This window comes from Ixodes scapularis, unplaced genomic scaffold, assembly GCF_016920785.2.
Source record: "Ixodes scapularis isolate PalLabHiFi unplaced genomic scaffold, ASM1692078v2 PGA_scaffold3__209_contigs__length_174095766, whole genome shotgun sequence".
In the NCBI taxonomy this organism is placed as follows: domain Eukaryota; kingdom Metazoa; phylum Arthropoda; class Arachnida; order Ixodida; family Ixodidae; genus Ixodes; species Ixodes scapularis.
This window is the reverse complement of record NW_024609868.1, coordinates 8,630,653-8,651,239: the sequence shown is the minus strand read 5'-3', so window position 1 is coordinate 8,651,239 and position 20,587 is coordinate 8,630,653. Positions and strand designations below refer to the sequence as shown.

Sequence of the window (20,587 nt, the reverse complement as noted above, 5' to 3'; positions counted from 1 at the left end):
AAACTCATCTCCGAAAGTATATTGCAGAAAGAGGCTGGAGGCCCGTTTGAGGTGCGCATCAGCGGGATGGCAGTACGGGGCGGTTGGTTGGCACCAGATTGCGGAGGAATAAATGACCCCAGCATCGTCACGCCCGCTTCGGACGCATTATATATTTAGAACTAAACTCCTACGAACATCAGAAGCGAACATTCATCACCCCGGTATCGTGATACATCAATAATAAACGTCTACGGTGACCGAGAACCTGCGTCGGTGACAGGTGATATTTTCTCGTTGGGAATCACCAATGGTTGCTTAGATTTATTACTGGTGTCAGGCAGCATGGTGTCTTGAATGTGACCATTACAGGGAAAGGATGCTCTGCGACAGTAAAAAAACATTGGCGCTATGAAGTCTGCCAGAGAAATATCGATCCTGGTGCCGCATCAAGCTTCCTTCCCACTCCACCGGTGGCTTAGTTTATGATGCAAAGCTAGGAGGAGTGTTGATAAAGAGAACCAGTCCTTCTCGTCGGCAGGGTGTAGGAGGCACGAAGCGCACGTGCCAAAATTGCTCCTCAGGCATGAGTTAAGTGCTATTTTGAGGAGGCTTGGTGGGCGTGGCAGCACCTCTGTTTGGTTTGATATAAGCCACATAATTTACGGCAGAAGGAAGTTGGCCCAAATTTTTACGAGCCGCGGCGGTCACTTAAAGGGGACTTTTAACCAGCCGGTCGTTTTAGGCTCTGGCGTTAAGTAAGCAGAGAGAGTAAGGTTATTAAGACCGAGACAACTTTTCCTCCATAAAACCTACGCTCTTTTGGAAAGGCAGGCAATCTACGGAAAAACGTAGTGTTATTCCAAGACCTCCTTTTCTGGTCAATGTAGGAAGCTAAACTGACACCAGTTCCCCGCTCAAAGATTTATCGTAAGAAATAACGACGCAATTCTCCGAGAATTGAATCTCCCTTCTCTTTTTCTTTCTCGTACCCTTTCATCTGCTGGAGGTTACCACATGGTCTCCCTCTTGCGTTTGTCGATGTTGGCGTTACAATAAAATCATCAAGAGAGCCACGACGACCGAAGTTTCAAAGAAATAAAGAACACAAAATAACGCGAGCGGCAAACGTATCTTTGTTGCGCATGGGTTTCATGACTTTGACAATGCCAGAAACAAATATTCAAAACGCTCCACAGAAAAGAGTGCAAAAGAAAGCGAGAGCGTTATAAGATGACGCTTCTTTTCTGTGTAAGACTTAAGACCATCTCCGTGAAATTTTTTCTCAAGTTTAATATCAATATATTACAAAAACAAAAATGGTATAATACCCCTCCCCATGTAGGCCGTTGAGCCCTTCTCACGGTAGGCATTAACGTTTGTTCATTTATTCAATATCGATATGGCCACTTTAAACTATACAGAAAGAACGACGTTTAAGGTCTTATATCTAACACCAGAAACATGATGCTATGGTATTGACCCATGTGATACTAATGCTTCTTGGTCTTTATGGGAATAAGTTTCCTCCACATTTAGGTCGTAAGATACCATCAAATGAGGTGCCTATATTGTAAGACATTTTCCAACAAATGCAGTCGGTCTCCGTTTCGTGATAACAATATAAAATACCACTTCGTTTTCTTTCTCTAAGTCATCTCGATAAAACGTTTTCTCGTGTGTTGAGAGAGTTAAAAAGCAGAGGGCATGGTTTAGAGGCGCATAAAACGACCACATTAACATAAACGTGTGCTACTCTCCGGGTACTGTGTCGTTATTGGCACTGTACAGAGACGCTATTTATCATGTATCCGTTCCTGTTCCTACTTTCTCTTTTTCTTGTTCTGTCTTGTGTTTTTCTCTTGCTTTCAATTGGCTTCTTAGATAGCAGAATGAAGCGCCATACATCGACAAGTTGTTCCACACAAGCCTTGAATTATAAGATATAGAAGGGACGAGCACACGTTGTCTTTTTTTTTAGGTAGTTAGACAAACGTAATGTAAAATCCTTCACTATAGGAATAAAAAGGCGTCGCTTGTCGGTTGTGTTCCGTGATAATTTAAATGAAGCTATCAGAAAGTCTCTGCGAAACCTAAGCTGCTTATATACTGTTTGAATAAACCACCGAAGGACCATTCATGTCCTTCTGAGGTTCTGCCTCATAGCTGTTTCACTAGCATTTAAAGGCCTCTAAGTCGAAGGCATTTATAGAATTGACGAATCAAATTGCAATTCAGATTCTGCGTTTGCACCTCGGCATGCGCGGGTTGGCTCATACATAACGGCTAAATAAAAAAAAAAAAAAAATTGACCTACCCTTTATGGGCTGGGCAATTTATCTGTTAGCCTGAAGATTAATCAATTAACGCTTTAATCGTGATTAATTGTCAACCGGTACCGGTTGTGATCACAGTTGGAAATTTTTTAGGGAAGGTAAAATTCTTGCTTTAATACTTCGTACACGTTTTCCCATTTTAAAAGACAGCCTGGTTGCTTTGTATGGTAATATATTTCAGAATTGCCTATGATTACAATTAAGAGAGACTGGGACATTATAAAAAAGTAACAAGAAAAATTATATTATGATTGAATTGTTTGACTTTTTTATTTTTTGGAGTGTAGAGCATAAAGTGCCAGTGAAGCTGTACATTCCTTCATTGTAAACAGAGAATTATAGTAACAAAAATGTGTGTAATGTTGACACTTCTTTTATAAGCATTTTACTAAAGGTGAATGCCAACGATCGATCCATTTATTAAATTATTAGAATGTAGCGTTTAATTGGCTTACAATTTTTAATCGATGCCCAGTCCTAGTCCGAATTCGTTTGAAATATTCCTGAAGCCAAACAAGTTATGGTCGAGTTCAAGAAATACACTCTATTGAATCCTGTTTATTTCTTAGCGCGGGTAAGTGGAAAGACTAATGGACGCAATGATCTTCAAAATTCCAACAATTCTGTACTTTTTCGGGGAACTTTTACAGTTTGTATTTTGTCAGCATGGGACTGGGATGAACAAGACCAAAATGATCAAACTTCTGGGAAAGTTACTAGGAAATTCTATGCGCTTTGAAATATATGCTTACAAATTTTTGTGGAAATGCGATTTTCGTAGCCCAAAACATATTGCAAGAAGTACCGGCGTACTCGTGGGCCTGCATGCGTGGCGTTTGCCAATGCTTATAATTTTTTTAATGTTTACATTGTCTTCTAGGATGTAAGCTAAATATCATACTTTACTTGCCAAGTGATCGCAATGCGCACGTAAATGTGTGAAATATGAAATTTGTAGTTCAGCGACGGCGTTGTCTTTGATTATTAATATTAAGAAGACTCCATATTGAGACACACCTAAAATGGTGCAAATGCTCCCACAAACTGAGCAACGTAAAAAACAAAGAGACAATCATACAAGGAGTTTTTGTTTTACTCATTATTTTTTCTATTTCTCAATCTTAGCTTCTTGTAATATTAAATTTACAACAGCAAGGTTGTTTTTAAGTATCAGCATAATTGTTTTTATCCTGAATTTCTATGGCATCACAAAATGCGTTGGTAAACCTGGAAAAAATATCCCTCGCGAATATTTAATCAAGAAAAGAAAAAAACGTGGAAGTCACTGAAATTAGTAAAAATCACTTGGAATATGGTTCATCTAGTACATCGAGGCAAAAACGTCCGACTTATCTGCTGCTGATACGGTTCATAAAACTACGGCTTGGAAGATAACAAAGAGATAATAAACACAAAATTATAGAGCACAAAAACAAACAAAACTAAAACAGGTAAAGTAAAACATTGAATTATGGTGGGTTTTAAAAAGCAGAGGCGGGGGTAGAACTGATGGTATCATTTGAATTTGCATCTTATTCAGTGTAACAAATTCAGCAATTTTCCATATACATCCCGCAGCTTTCTGAGTTGTCTAGCGGGAGAAATGGTGTTTTGCGGGCGGCGAGATTTTAGCAGTTTTCAAGTCCTTAGCGTTTTCTTTTTTGGTGGTCTTCAATGTTCTCTGCATTACAGCTATGTACCACAAATAACCTTATTTATGTGGTAAGTTAGAGCCATATCGTCGTCATTCATGCTTACTGGCAAACAAATTGTTGTCAGGGAGTGTAACAGTCGTGACGCCATTGAAATATTACAGTGACAAACCTCGATACATGCCTTCAACTGATTTGTGTGTAAATGTATTAATTAGTTTTATAAGTCTGCCAGAAGCCTGTGAACTCTGCTAAATAAACAACATGGGAGCAGTAGGATTTTAAACTTCGAGACCGGTTACTCACAGCTTCAAGCACCGTTACACGATTCACATGCCTTGTAAAATAGACTTTTTTTCAAAGCATGTGATCTTGGTCACTGAAACTTCGAACTGCCACAAACTGTGCACGAAACATCTGAACCATTGTGGTGTACGTCGGCAGGAACGGCAGACAAAACACCTGGTGAGACCTGGTAACAGTAATAAGATCTTATAATGGACATCATACTGTGCATAGAAGCAATTTGCGGCGAGCAACGTAGCTGTCTTTTCAGGGTTCTTTTATTTATTCCACTTTTTTAGATTAATTACAGCAGTAAATTGCGTGCGCCTAAACTTTAGCGGTTTGCTGTGGTTTTTCGGGATTCACACAGCGGGTTTTTGTTTGTTTTTTGAATTGGAAACACTGATTTTAACTCTTGTTTTAACTCTGTACCTTGGGTGGACGGCACACATATCTGGGTATAGCAATCCAGACAGGAGATCACTACGTCCTAGAACTCCAGATAAGCTCAAGACAAAGACCAGGCGGAACAAGGGCATATCAACGGCCAGGGCCCTCTGGGGTTATGACCCATATGAGGTCACAAAAACAGTCTCGAGGATGAAGATGGTTCCGGGACTTACGTTCGACAACGATGTGTTGTGCTAGTCATAAGGCACCCGCAAATACCTTTAGGTGCACCTGTATAAGGTGGTAAGGTCGGCACTGGGAGCGAGCCGAACGGCATCGAACGAGTCCGTCGGATGAGATATGGCTGGTTCATTGTTGAGGCCGGGGAGGCCCGAAGCAAACTGGGCTTAAAGCAACGCCTGATCTGTAGGCGCGAAGAGCGTTGGGCCAGACAAGCCTTCAAATGCGTGCATCTTCGGCGCGTCCAAACAGGGTGGGTACGACGAACACGCCAGCTGCCAGAGTGATATAAAGCCAGCAGCCCTCTTCTCTGCCCGGCTTCAGAGCAGCCGGAGCAGCAGCAGAGCATCCGCAGAAGGGTGGCTCGGAGAAGAGCAGTATATAGAGAAAGTTCGGTCAATGGGAGGAGCGGGCAGAGCCAGGACGTGCACCAGAGACAGAAAGAGGGCGACATGCTCTCTTGGCCGAACAGAAGCCGAAAATAATCCCCTAGCCGTGGTAGCGAGAAATAATTTCCATAAGCGCGTAAGAGTTAATTATAGTAACCCTTCATGATTGAAAATATGTGAACGTGATGTTTCTATTATGATCATGCAAAAATATGTAAGAATCGAATGTGCCGTTTGAGCTCTGTTTTGCTCGGACGGAGTCTGACGCTCAGACAAAAGATTCCCGACCCTCGGCACCTCACGTGCGGATTACGTCGATTGTTCTGCTAGACTTTCATTTTGCAAGATCGTGATAAAAAATATATATATATATATCTTAAGTCAACCTACTTCCAGTGACAGTTCGCCTCATGTACAAATATAACCAGAAAATGCTCATGCCATCCAGGGATGAAGCTGTATGTCGACAAATGTCCCAACATACAGTCTCTAATTTTCTTGTTCTGGCCCAGATGATGAACTGCCTCTTAAGTTTTCTTACTTTATCCCCCTGGTTACTGATGGTACTTGTCTCGAGCGTCCGGCCATCGAAGCTAGCTTGCCATGTCCATGGCCCTCAGAGCATTCTCTTTAATTCTCCGGGGAATTACTGGAACAAGAAAGTAACAGCTTGTTGTAAATGGACGAAGTTACACACACCTTAAACTTCTAAATTAGAGAAGTAATGCGGATCTTACTGCTTGACGTGATAAATGACGTCTGAAGCCTCACGACGGAGGGGCTTGATGCACGTTGAACGACGGGTGTGAGATGCTGCCATACCCACAGGGTATCCTGGTGATAGAAAGAAGGCGGGCTTGAGTCCCAGAAACTGGTATGTTCGAGGAACATTGTTTTAGAGGTACCTTCCCATTCCCTTAGGGGTACCTCCGTCCGGATAGTCAATTCAGAGGTGCGTTTCACGTATGCAGTCCACTTGCCTAGCCTGTTTGTAGATATTGTGGGAATCACGTGTTCCCCGCATCCCTATCTGTAGGCCTAGATCAGGCAGACCTTGGGGGGTTGCCATGTCAGGGCGCATCCCGGATGAGAGGCGAGGCCATATTCCCTTGTGGACGGCTCTCCCTCCCCCTTCTCGATGATCTGCCGAAAGCACTCTCTTCGGGATGTTGATACTTGGACACGTCCGCCTCTCCGGGGAGCCAATGTACTTCCGACCCCCCCCCCCTTCGATGGGGTCGTTATTGCCGCGAGGGTGACCGAGAAACGAAACCTATCGCTTTCTCAGTTCGGTGATCGTCGGAGGATCACTAATTATTACACGTTACTGCGAAATTCGGAATGGAATTCACAAGGGCCTTACCGGCGAAACGAAATTTCCGCAGATGATCTGCCGGTGCGATTTTTGCAGCCACTCACGACGCAAAGCCCCACCACGGCGATGCGTGACGCCACACACTTTCGTTTCGCCGCCCTGAATGCTCTGATGCTCCATCGTGCCGTGCGTCTGCTTGCGATTGTACACCGCACAAAGCAAACGCAAAGCAACGTCACGGTGACCTCACAGTGTTTTACAAAATTCTGTTGATGTTTACATTCTCCTTATTTACGTTTTTTTATGACGAGGAATCACAAAAATGACGTCATGCCCTCTCCATGTCTTCTTACCTCCTTGGTTGTATTTGAGCACGCTTCCATCCGGTGGGGTTTACGTGAGCGAAGCGAAGTCGAGGTGGGCGAGGCATCTCGATCGGCACCGAGGAGCAAACGACGGACCTCGATCAGCTCGTTTCGGCTCGTTGTGCGTCCGGAAGGTTTTGCAAAACAAAACTCCAGGAGCGGAGAGGTACGCGATGTGTCAGCTGTGCGCACCGGACTACTGCGCTCGCTCCGTCTGGTATAGGTTTAAAAAAAGCAGCGTGGAGGCAAGACCGGCGAGACGTGCGAGGCCTTGGTCGGCGGACCATGGACCACGACAAGAGGACGACCTAAGCCGCTGAGCAGTTTGGCCAAAACAAAAGCGTGTGGCGTTGCCTAGACCAAGATGAGGCTTTGCATTGTGAACGGCTGCAGAAACCTTCCGCGGCGAGTTTCGTTCACCAGTACGCCCCGGTTGGATTGCGTGCTGAACTTCGCGGCAGCGTGAACTTATAAGCGGTTCTCTTAGATTTCCGAGATCGAACGGAGCTGCTCAAACGATGGATTTTGGCCCTTTGTTGACTTCCTCGAAGTGGAGTATCGTTCGCTTCAAATCTGATGACTTCGACAGTCGCGTCAGGTGTGTCCCCGCTCAAATTGAGTTGATGACCCAACGCTGGTAACGACATATATTCATGAGACTGCCTGGTCAAACTCAACTGCGTGGTTCAATATTCGTTGCGATGCCTGCCAGGAACAGTCCCAACCGCATCGTGAACTTATTTGGCTCTGATCAAAATCTAAATCTAAATGTAAATTGATCCCTTCCCAGTTTTTTAGCTTGTGAGCACCTCAGCATGGCGCACTCTAATTAAATATTTTTTCGCTCGTTGTGAAAATTTTAGTGGCAACAAATTTCCTCGAAGGTTGGTTTACTGACGGTGGTTTACTTAGAAAGAAATTAATAAAAATAAACGTTAGTTATGAATTTATTGACAAACAAAAACTTCGAGCACCATGTTGGCTTATTGTCATTGGGTGTATATGAAAGTTTCAGGTTTGTCAAATTTATAGCTTTCTTTCACGCTGAAATATTGCGAATAAAAATATTGATATTGATATTATCAAATACTTAACTTGTTAACAATCATTTTGATAACAAACCTGCTCGCATTTCAAGAAACACAAGGAAAATTTTAGCCGCCCGCTGTTAGTAAAAGTACGTTGCCTGGAGCGCGCTTCCGTCTGGTTTGTTTAGTGTCCTATTTTACCCATGTATCGAAAGTGGTCTATAAGTGGCAATATATGACGTCACAAAAGCAGGAGTGCCATACTGTCAGATGTCGCGATCCTGGCTGCTGGTCTTAGATATTCTGGCAAAAAGCACGAGCAATCGCGAGTGTCGCCGTCGTCGCAGCGTCCCAACCCCTGGCTGCTAAAGCGTCCGCGGACTGTCAAGCTGGAGAGTAACCTGCAGCGAACAGGCGTCTGCCACATCCCCCACCGCTGCTGTAACGCCACCAGGGTCGCGGCCGGCGACAGCGTCACACTTCTATGACGTCATTAGGCAATAATTGAGGGGCCGCTTTTTTGGACGCGGTCAACACACCAGTCGTGGACGGGTTCCAGGCACCATAGTATGGTAGCTATGCGTGGTTTCTAAGCGGAGAGCAAGTCTTCTGCTTCTCACGCAGGGGTTGCAGTGGCGTCAGAACGACTCCGACTTCTGATTGGCTTTGATTGGAAGGATAGTGGGTAGACATTCAAAGCCAGATGCTTTGAGGTCTTGCACTAATTTGTTTTTTGATCAGCCAATAAGAGCTTGGCGTTCTGACATCATCGCAATCCTTGTGCAAGAATCGGACGAACTTGCGTTCCGTATACACCAACGCGCGGCTCTGACGTGAGGCCCCTGCGCAGACGCTTCACATCCTTCTTATCTCCTTTGTGCGCATGCGCAGTGCCCGCACCTGGTGTGAGTTTACGTGGGCTTGTTTGTAAACGGTGCGTTGGACTGGACGAGCGTCCCCCCTTAACGTTTATTTATGCCGGTGTTTTTATTTTGTGCGCATTTTTCAGGTGGTGAAGTTGGTGTGCGTGGTGCTCATTGTGTTCGTCCTGTGTTGGATGCCCTTTCAAGTCATTGTGCTCTTCTCTCAGTTCAGGGACAACGGTCTCCATAGCCAACCGGTGAGCAGTGCCTAACCTTTATTTTACCTTCGTGCGTTATATAACCTTAGTACAGCAGACGTTTCACAAAGGTTTGACGCAGCTTCTTTTTCTTATTTTCGCGGTAGCTGATAGCTACGCTTCTCCGTAAGAGGTTTCAGTCACTCAACTGGTCAGTAAGCTAATATTTTACACTGTGCGAGTTTACTAGCAAGTAGACAAAATGGTTATTCAGAACGGCAAGAATGCATTATAATTTCCTATTCCCTTCTTCAGATCTGTTTAATTGGAAATAAGTTAGTTTAATTCAGTTTTGAGATCTTATGAGCTTGCAAAATTGCTATTTTAGATTTTGTACATTATTTATGTTCAAATATTTACCGTACACCCTGAGTTTGTTGTAAATTATTTTGTTTTCTTTTTAGTGAGACTGCAAGTAGTTTTTTTTTATTTTAATCTGCTAGGTTAATAAGTCTGTGAATTTAGGCTCCGAGTAAACCGTATATGCCAAAATTTATTATATACGCGTGTATATCGATGTTAGACTTTATTTGTGTTTCTATGTACCATACAAATGTTTACGCTAATTTAAACCAACTCTAATCAACGGGAAGTTAACTATTACTGCACCTCTTGAAGGCGGACGCATTTCTGAACTATACTGCGGACCAGTCACGTCTTACATTGACTCTCATTCACTGTTTGTGGGCACGTTTCTGGGTTGCACTTAGAGGTTCAGGGAATCATTTAACTTCATTATGCATTCATCGGTTTCAAATTAGACGTTATTGCATTTTTTCTCGTTCTCATTACCCCATTCCATCGGTTGCGCGGGTTCTAAGGTTTCAAACTAATAAACTAGACGCGCAAAATCAACATCGTCTTTGTATGTAGTGGGACCGAAAGAATGCTCGACCTAGTGAGAAAGCAGCAAGAGGCAAGTGGAAACAATCGACCCCCCAAAGGACGAGGCAATTAAGAATGAATGAACGCCTAATAGCCTGGCACCGGGAAAATGGACGAGCAATCGATGCTGCGTCTTCTTTTACGCCCTTGTACCTCTCGGAGTATGGATGGCCGAGCGTGCCGAGAGTCAACACTGCTGCCAATGAAGTCATGGCAAGATCGATGGTCGTCTATGTGAGATTCGATCCGGGTAACCTTTTTTCAGGCAATCTTCGGTGATCAGCGAGTGCTCCACTCTCAAGGTATCGGGGCAGTAATTCAGTGTTGAAGGAATTTAATTTTCGGAGCTTGTGAGATACTGGAAATTTTACTAATGTGAATGATATTTGCCTCCTGCGGGAAGCTCAGCTTGTTTGGGAACAAAACGTGCTGCTTAATTGAATAAAACGGTAGGTTATCTTTCCGAATATGCCAGCTGTGACTCGCGTGTTCGGAAGTGTGGCGGCGGTGCCAGTTGAGTCGTGAAGCTTTTCTTGCGACTGTCCTCGTTTTTGAGAGCCGTCTTTTTAACGCATCGCAAGCTTATCTGTAGCGCGAGGCGTCTGGAACGTGTAAAACTATTTTGTTTGGAAGGTGAGTTAAATGTAACCTCAAAAAGTTGTTCTTGTAAACATTTTTATAAAATGGAAAAGGTGAGGGGGGATAAGGGTAGAAAAAAATTGAGGAGTTGACTGGGTGCCTCTTGTCCGAGGCTCCAGTTACCTTGAGTGCTGCCGTGGCTCTCTTGACAAGCGTCTTCCGCTTGTTCGACTCTTCACTTCGCAGCATGAATGCCCAATCCTCTTCACGTTCAGAAAGAACAAAAATACTGACCAAAACTAGTCATCATAAAAATACATATCTTGCTAGCGGTCTCACTTCTGTGGCGACAAGTGAACTGGCACCGCAGCCTTAATTTAACATGACACCTCAGCAGAGCCTATTAAGATGCTTGTGATTGAACTCCTAGTACAGAGCGAATAAAAAAAAGCACGAAAATAGCTATTGTTACGCAATAGAACCACGTACAATCACACTAATTTAATTAAGCGTACAGTTTTTTTGACAACTAACAAAGAACGCTTCACTACTTTCCAACCAACTGTTTCACGATTTATGTCGTTTTTCTCGTAATTTTATGTAAGGACAATTTAGAGAAAGCTCCGAGGTTAACAATATAAAATACACAATATGAGAAACTGGAACCTCTACGAACAATAAATGCTCTCAAATTTATGTTCATTTTATTGTACACAACAAATAACGCGTTCCAATGAGGCTGCATCACCTCGATTTCAGTCTCCCTCAAAGAAACACTGCAAGGAAAAAAAAACTTTTTTTAAAGTGCACAGATGGGACAAATATTTTTAAAATAACTTTTCCAGGAAAAGAAATATTTTTCGCGCATTATTTACGTTGTTAGACGGAATTTATGAGCAGACGGTTGAGGTCGGAGCCCGCTAAGCCCCACCCCTTTCTTAGAAAATGCTTGCATTTCTCATGGGTTGGAGAGAGGATGACGTGTGTAAAAAGTTGGTTGTAAATTATTTTTCAATCTTTTTTGTAGGAGTAATTTAAGTCAATCATCAGTGTAGATCGAAGTGTCTTCTTTTTATTTTTCTGAGTTTTATCTAATTTGTCACTTCGCTCGCATCTTTCGCGACCTTTAGTGTAAATTTTCATCGCATTTGTCACTTAGTTTACCTTTTCCACGATACATACAGTAAATACTTAGTTGTGAGTAGCGTGCCTTCCTATCTCGTTCGCCCTCCTGTGTTGTATTTGCGCTACATTGTTATTATGCAAAACCAACTAGCCCAACAGCTCATTTTTATACTAAGCCTAGCGTCCCAGAATCGCTAGGCTGTACATTCCAGAAAAAGGTCATGGAAGTGACATAAAGAAAGGGAAGAACTATCCTAGCAACACACGCGACGCGGCTCTGCCCTCTTCGATGCCTCCACGTCATCGCGTACTTGACGCTGTTGTGACCGAAGAGTTCTTTAGGCAGCCTCAAAGAGGGCCAGACCAGGACCGGAACCGGAATCGCAGGACGACTTCAGGCAGGAAAATCACGAGACGGGAGGGTCTCTCGCGATAAACTCTGTTGAATACATGTATACAAAGGTATCTACATCGTCCAAGAGCACACTTGCGACCTCCTGTTCGCTCCTTTTATCGGGTCGCTGTTTGGTACTTCAGCGGTTGGCATCCAATGGTGGCCGAACTGCCAACCAACGTCATTTCTAGGCCCCGCTCCCACTCATCCCCTCAAGCACGCACCCACCCACACGCACACACTGCAGTGGCGGCCGGACTTCACATTCCGGCGCCGAGGCACTGTCAGCCTTGATAAGCCGCGCCGAGGAGGCCACGACAAAGCGTCCACTGTCAGCCCGTGAGATGATGACCGAGATAGTGATGATCCCTCCATTAGGCGGCGTCTTGGCACAGGAAAGGGTTTCGCTGGATTATCCGCAAGTAGCGGCAGAGGATAATCCGAGCCGAACACCCTCTCACGAAGCTCCCGCAGCTGGCGCGCCGTCGCCCGGAATCTTCGCCCGGTAAACCCCCGGTTCCTGCGTCGACTGACACCGCCTCGGGCCAACGTAATCGCACCCAGAAAGAAGGGTCCGGCTCAGCCTCGCGCCTAGGTGTGGCGACGGCAGCACGGTTCGGGGGGATGTCGCTCGTCAATAGAGTTTTAGCAGATCGTTTTTTCGCCCCGATAACGATACCTCCTCTCCCTTCCGGCGGCTTTGGGCATGCATCTTATCGTTATCGGGTGGCGTTATCGAGACGAAAAAACGATCTGCTAAAACTCTCTATTAGAGAGTTTTCGTAGACCGCGTTCAGCCTCCGCTAAGCACTTCGCAACGAAGAAACCACTCCTGCGCCTGCGCGCCGGTGGCCTTGGCTGTAGAGTTCCGGGTAACGTAGCGGGTTGCGGAGAGCCGTTGCGAGACGCCGAAAACGATCGACGAAAACTCCCTATTAACGGCTCAACCTCGCCGGGAAACAAAGAAGTGTAAAGCGCAGGAAGGGAGTGGCCTTGACCAAGGCCTATCGCAACAGCGCCTGTCAATCGTTTGAGCGACGTCCAGAGTCAACTCCCGGCGAGCGGAAGGAGCTACGCAGTCGCCGAGGCGTCCCTACGCACGGAAACTGGGGTAGGGTTCGCTTGAATGCGGGGAGCAATTTCTGCGTTCGGTGGAGCAACGGCGACCAATCCTGTCTGTCGCTGGCCATCGCATCTGTTCTAGTGAAGGTAAAAGTACCCAGAAATACTAAAAATCTTAGTGGTCGCCGTTAAAACAAATAGCTTTTTTGTGTCCTTTTGCAAGAATCGCGCGGTTGACGGCGCTTAATGAAGGTGCGGAATCAAGTAGACGACCTGGACAAGGACGCCTGCTTGCTTCGTTGAACCCAAAGAATCTGCGGTTGACATAACTTAACCTGAGACAAAGAAGAAACAAAATACGTAAAAGGAAGGGTCAGCACACAGCGTTTCTGAAAACACCTGCGTGTTCGCAGGCTCCTTTCTTTTCTTTTCCTGTCTCAGGTCAAAGTATGTCCACTTTGCACGAGCTCGCCTGCGCGCTCACCTTTCTTTCAGACCTCCAGTGTAGTCATAACTGGCAACAGCAACTAACCTTATCTTGTCCCGAAAACCTCAGTAGAAAACTTAACCGTTTTTTTAGAGCGCAGCTCTTAGGCGCCCGTTTCCGGCTTGAGCGGCGTCGGCGTCGCCGTCACCGTCGCCTTCGGCGTAACCGTGAGGTCACGTGACCTCTCCCCCCCCCACCCCCCGAGGTTACGCGACCCCCCTCCCCGAGCTCACCCCCCCCCCCTTGAGGAGGGGGGAGCAGGGAGGAGGAGGAGACGAGGGGTGGAGGTGGAAGGATGAAGAGAGGAGGAGGAAGTGAAGGAGAAGGAGGGGGAGGAGGAGTAGCAGGCAGGATCACGAGGTGAAGGGGAGGAAGGCGGGGTGTACCCTCCCCTCAGTACCCTTCCCTCATACTTCTCAAGAGCTGCGCTCGCATTCGGTGTTACAGGGAGTTGTAAGCGGCTTTCATTTTTTTTGTATCATTGTCTAGCTGCATTTAAAGTTGTCCCGAATATGACAGACCTTCGTGTATATTAATTGATATGTTACGAAATACAATCTAGAGGTAGCGTGCTTTAAAACGCGTCCAAATGAAAGATGAATGTTTGACATAACATTTCTGATTTAAGAATGCCTAAGTGTTTCCGTTGTGCTACGCTGGTCTGTGCTCATTTTTACCTTCCAGAATAAAACATTGTAAGCCATGTTTTCACAAAATTCTACTATTTCATGTTGCAGTTTTTGCAATTAAAAAATAAATCACTTTCGAAAATAAGCCAGCTGTGCGACATACCATAAACCCCGATAATGCACCTAAAGAAACGACACATACACCGAAAGGTCCCAAACACAGCTAAAATCTTTATTTTCCGAAAAGTGCTCAATTGGCACAGTCAAAAAAAGTAAGAGAGAGAGAGAAACAAAAAAGCTCTGCAACGTTTGAGAGATCCCAACTGACACAATTTCCAATACTAAAATCAAGAAACACACCTGTCTGATGTACAGTCATTATCCAGAAGATAAAATGGAGCAGTAAGTAACGACGGGACACTTAAAACCACAGGCAAAATTAAACAATCCCCAAAATGGTAACATCTCTGGTTTAATCAACACTAAGAAATAGGTCTTTAGAGGTGTAAGATGGTCTAAATTATTTCTCGGCTCTTTGCAGGCGGATTTTTCTGTCGCGCAACAGTCACCTTACCGTGTTTGGAGATTTGTGTTTGTCCTTTGCCCCCTCGTTCCCCTTCTCCGGGGATTATTTTTGTCGTTCGCCTTTGCAGGGGCAAGCCGGATTACCTTTGTCGGTTTGGCAAGTAACCTGCAAGCCTTCTCGGTCATTGTGCTATGCCTTACATGCCTTCTGCTAATTAAATCCAAGGCTATCATTATCACCCCAATGCACTTTACACATTTGCGGAAGGCAGTACCCACGTAGCACATCAACTACCCGTGGACAGGTCCATCAAGTTTCTCGATCTCACACTGGAATTGAAAGATATACTGATATGCTGGAAGTCTGAACTAAGGTCATGAAAAGGATTTTTTTGTTGTTTGCGTCTGGACATTCCAAAACTATAAAACGAAGACTTACAAGCTGTGGCTGATTGGTGTGATATGTGGCAAATGTCCCTCAATACTAACAAATGTAAAGCGATGACTATCTCCCGTCGAATTACTATATCTCCTACTTACTCAATCGTTGAAATTCCTCTTGAAACTGTACCATGCTATAAGTACCTTGGGGTGCACATCACTTCTAACATGTCATGGAAAACTCATACTGACCACATTATCGCCAACGCTAACTCCATGCTTGGTTACCTGAAGAGAAACTTTAGGTTAGCCCCAGTGTCACTAAAACTACTAATGTATAAAACCCTTGTCCGTACCAAACTAGACTATGCAGCAGCAATTTGGGATCCTGGTCTCTCAACTCTCGTGACTGATCTTGAAGCCCTACAGAATCGCGGTGCCCGTTTTATATTTACTAACTATCATCGCACATCTAGTGTCTCAACTATGAAAACTAATTTATCACTTCCTGCTCTTTCATTACGCCGAAAAATATCTCGTTTGTGTCTTTTTTATAAAATTTATCATTCCAATACTCCGCTAAAAAACAAACTAATGTTAAATCCTGTTTTCATCTCGCCGCGCGTAGATCATCAATTTAAAGTCGGAATTCCTCATTGCATTACCTCAGCCTATTATAACTCTTTTATTCCAAGGAGTCAGAGTGGAATCGCCTTCCCGCGCAATTAGTAAACATACCATCCTTTGACTTGTTTAAACGTGCGTTGACTACTTACCTATGTTAATATCTCTCTGTTTGTTTGCCTTGTTTTATACATTTCTTAATTTGTTTACATTTTTTTTTACATTTTTCGTGCTTGGCTTTTAGTGTTTGTATATTGTTAGTGTTCCAAATTTGTCTTGTACCACTCCCCTCTGTAATGCCCCAGGGCCTTGAGGGTACTTAAATAAATAAATAAATAAATAAATAAAAGTGTTCTTAACATTACTCGTGTAGCAATGTTCTGGGTGTCCGATATGTATCCTGGTATGCGTATCTGAAAAAATCTGCACCACACTGTAACGTAAATCAGCTGACAAAGAAGTAAGAAAAAAATCAAGAACTTAGCAAAAAGAAATCGCAGTAGTGCCCTACATTCAGGGCATAACGCATAAATTAAAAGAAAGTAGCCGCAAGAAAAAACATTAAGGTCGTGTACCTTACTCCAAACAAGGCGCATTCTATGTGCTGCAAAGTAAACTGCAACACCAACCAGGAGAAAAATTTTTCTTACAAGGCACGATATGCCACGTGTGACACAGGGGTTGTTTATCACATTCCGCTATCACGTGGCAAATGTCCCATCGGTCAAACTGGCAGGTGCATAAATGATAGGACAAGAGAGCAAGCAGCATCCGTCAAGACAGCAGCAGCCATCACCGCGCCTGTAAATGCAGTGCCGTGTTCAGCAGCATAACGATTTTTGCAGGAAACAAAAGCCCGTGTTCACGAGAAATGTTTGGAACTATGGCCATCGAAGGAAACAAAGCAGCATACGTCAGCTTTCCTTCTATCAAGCTCGACAAGAACAGCAATAGTGTTTGGGGTGTTTTACGTCCCGCTGAAAAGCGGGTCATTTCAAACTAAAGTTTACCTATAGCTCTCAGAATAAAGAATACAAATAAGCAGATAGCCAACGAGCATGAATTGGAAGGAGTATTCAACCATATTAAGAAGTCCAGTTATATATGTCTCTTTTTGTATCTCTGTACTTCTACGTCTTCTCTCTTAAGTTCAATCTGGCTCTCTCCGTGGTGGCTGTGGGCTGACTGTGCAAGGTGTTGAAGCTCAAGAGACTGCATGGCTGATGGACGGTCACAACTGTGGAGCAGAAAGTGGAGTGTGCACTAGACGCCTTCCACGGGGATGGCTTCACTGACGGCAAGAGAACCGACAGGTCTTTGGTGGTCGGGACCTCGGTCGTGGTGGCGAGAGGCTCCCCATTGTCTGTGGTGGCTGTGCTAGGCATTATCGTGGCGAGGGCGGTAAGGGGCTCCCCGACAGTGTCCTTGTTGGGTCGGACTGCCATCATGGCGTGTGTGGTGCTGCGTAGGGGCACGGCTGCGGCGGGTCCCGAAACGGGCGACAAGGCGTTGCCTCAAAACCGTTTTCTTGTCCGAGCGGCCGAACGGAAGGTTGGCAGGAGTCAGCCTCTCGCCATCCGATGCTGACCCCTCCGAGCTCGGCTCAGAACCATCCAAGTTCGGCCCAGGATCCAACTCTGACTTTTCAGGGTTGGAATCTGACTCTGGTTTTGGCTCGCTCGATGGAAGGCAGACATTGTGCAGCACAGCCCGTGACGTTATAATTGTGGCGGTGGCTATTGATGGATTGTAATATAGAGACCGGTGCCTTTGCAGACACCAGGATTTGTTCTTCAACAGCCCACTGCAGTGCTCCACAACGGGTCTGACCGAGGAATGCGCCTTATTAAACCGGCAGCAAGCAATGGAGGTCATGTGGATCCCAGGGACGGGGGTGATCAACCAAGCCGTAGCCGTAATCGCCTGTACATTTAGAGGACAGAACCTATTATAACCTGTTCTCTTGAAAATTGAAAGCAAGAAAGCAGCAAAAAGAGCTGTTTGCAACTTCGTGTTTTCCTAGTACTATGTGAAGGAGTTCGGCTCGAGCACATTTTGTGTCGCACTGTGGTTTTCAAGCTGTACACAGCCACCACAAGCAAGAGGAATGCATTTAGTATGCTCACCAAAGAAGAGCCTGCCGTCGCCTACCAGCCGCTCTTATTTGATGTTGTTGCGGAGCCAAGAGAAGTGCCAGACAAAGGAGTAGTGCACCGACCCAGGGCACTATGGCTCCATTCATATTACCTGACATTCGGCGTCACGCATCTGGAAGTGTGAGAGAGATACCGACATGAATTTAACTGAATGTTACACTCATGGTTCAGAAAGCAGGCTCGATTCCAGAACGATTCAAGTTCTTTTGTTTGACACTATTAACAAGATTGCAACACACCCTCATGGACGCAAGATATGATCACAGGCAACCACTGCCTTCAAACATAATTAATTTGGCGGGTGGAAGGATGCACGTTCTAAAAGTCATGACATACTGCGTCAAACATACGCTCGTGATGTCGGAGCACACATGCCCGCACCTCATTTATAAAATAGCATTTCCACATTGTACCGACGTTACGCTCTATTCTGTCTAACTCAGATGGAACTGATTTTGAGTACGTTATAAGAGTGTACTTACCACCATCACGTTGATGATGTAGAGATTCTTGTGGCACAGTACAACGTATACATACATGTATTATGCGGTACGACTTAAATCTTTCCAAGTAGATACAACAGTCTTTGCACTAAATACAGCAGGGGTGTTATATGAACCGACGAGTGTCTGAATCTGAAACGAGATCATTTAATCCTCGTAGTGCCATGCAGTGATGCGTTAACGCTAGCAGACATTAGATGCTATTTGCGACTAAAACAAAACTCTCCATGTTGTACAGAAAAAAAAAAAAAAAACTCGACCAGGTTTGTTTTAGAATGCAGAATCATTCTGTGAATCTGAGACGATGAATAAAAACGAAAGCACAAAGATTTAGATGTGCGAACGTTTTTAGAATCACGAAAACTTGGTGTGTCAGAGAAACTAAGAAACATACATTTCACCGATCTTAAATGCCTGGCTTTTATTCTGTCACGAGTTGCGTGTGTGAGCTCATTTGAGAAATGGGCTTGAACTTTCTCCACCGTTGTTTGACCTTTGTTTCGTGTATTTGTTTCGCTATGTGTCTTGAATTCTTGAAAAAGTTCGCAGGGAAAGCTGGAGCACGCAGATGTCTAATGAGTGGAGCAATTTACTCAAGACATGTGGCAAGACGAAGAGAGCGTTTTCAAATGAGGGTGCCACACTATCCGAACTGCATTTTCTTTGCTCGGCACTCTTGTCTTTTGTGAAAGGAATGACTTTGGTCCGCGACTCAGTGCATCATTAGTGAGAATAGCTTAAATTAACTAAACCAAAGTAAAAAATATTGCCACCTTTAACATTTTGGGGTCGTGTTATTGTCATAGGCAGTCAGAGACTATAGAAGTGATTGTCGCAAAAATAGCTATAATCGGGATGGTTCATCGCTCCCGATAAAACCGAAGCGTTATCGATGCGTAGAAGACAAGAAGCGATTTTATATGGCTACGTTCTTGGTTTCGCTTCTATTTTACGTGTGCCCATAGTACGTAACCTCGGTGCTTAATTCGATAGTATTCTTTTTTTTTTTCTTACCATGTCTCTCAAGATTTTGGTTACTCTGTAAGATTGCTGGACATGATTTGCCGTTTGATCCAGGAATTTTCAAACCCGTTGCGTATGAATCGCTTGTTTTGCAGTAGCATTCGTTCCCACCGAGAGTTTGTGAGTGTTGTCTAAAATTCTCTTCACAGAAACTGATGCATCGCAAATGAAAAAAAAGTACGAGAGAAATTTATTCGAATTGTTCACGATTTATATTTTGGACGAAGAGGTAGCGGCAAGGACATTTCTTGAATCTATATACCTGATATTCTCAGCTTACAGTCGTCATCATGTCGTAGAGTTACGCGAATCCTAATGACAGATAAAATATTTCACGAAATACACATCTAGACGCTTTTACAAATTATGTGCACTTTAAGCCTGAACTTGGAACTTTTACTTACTCATTGTAACCTTATTATTTTCCTATTTGTGTGTTGTGTAAGTTTTATAATCATGAACGTACTTTATGTTGTTTTTGGTCGTTCTGGAGCACGTAATAATACATAAATAATATAAAATTATTATTTTGTTATTATTGTTATTATTAGCATCATCATCATCGTCATCATCATTGGCTAGCCTCCGTCGTACTCTTGGTGAGAAAATCAAAATTTAGATGTTTGTTAGTGATTGTCTACTTGAAAATTGCTCATTGCATATGTGACACGTAGCCCCTTGCTTCGTTGTACGATATTGAACACTTCAAATGCTCGCTTGCTTCCCGTGGAAAAAAGATACAAAAACAGCGTTCCTTCAATCGCGACATTTTCGGTAAGCAAATTCGTCTAGTCGTCCTTAGCTTTTCGCAAACATTTTTTTTTTTTTGTGTTTTGTCCCAGTTTTATATGCAGAGCTGCTAACTTAAATTTATCGAGAAGCCTTACTGGCAGGCAAAAATAGCCGAATGCGGCTGAAGCATATTTTTGCGGTGCTTCCGATGCAAAATCCGGACATGGCTTCGAACACCCTTCATTGAACATTGAATGTGTGGGAAGTTCAACAGTTGCTCAGATCTAATGACCTAGATTCAAGATTTGTAAAGGTCCAAGCCTCGATGTCTGCTTTTTGCATATTTTGACCCCACTTTCGGCTGGACGGAAGTAGTCCAACGT

General features: G+C 44.2%; 1 protein-coding gene across 1 annotated transcript in view; it reads left to right on the top strand.

Moving 5' to 3' along the window:
• Nucleotides 1-20,587, top strand: part of LOC8039301 (QRFP-like peptide receptor) — an 82,034-nt gene that overhangs the window by 51,797 nt on the left and 9,650 nt on the right. Inside the window, exon 5 of the mRNA XM_042292987.1 lies at nucleotides 8,989-9,099. Within this exon, the coding sequence (XP_042148921.1) occupies nucleotides 8,989-9,099 (111 nt within the window). The remainder of the gene's footprint in view (nucleotides 1-8,988; nucleotides 9,100-20,587) is intronic.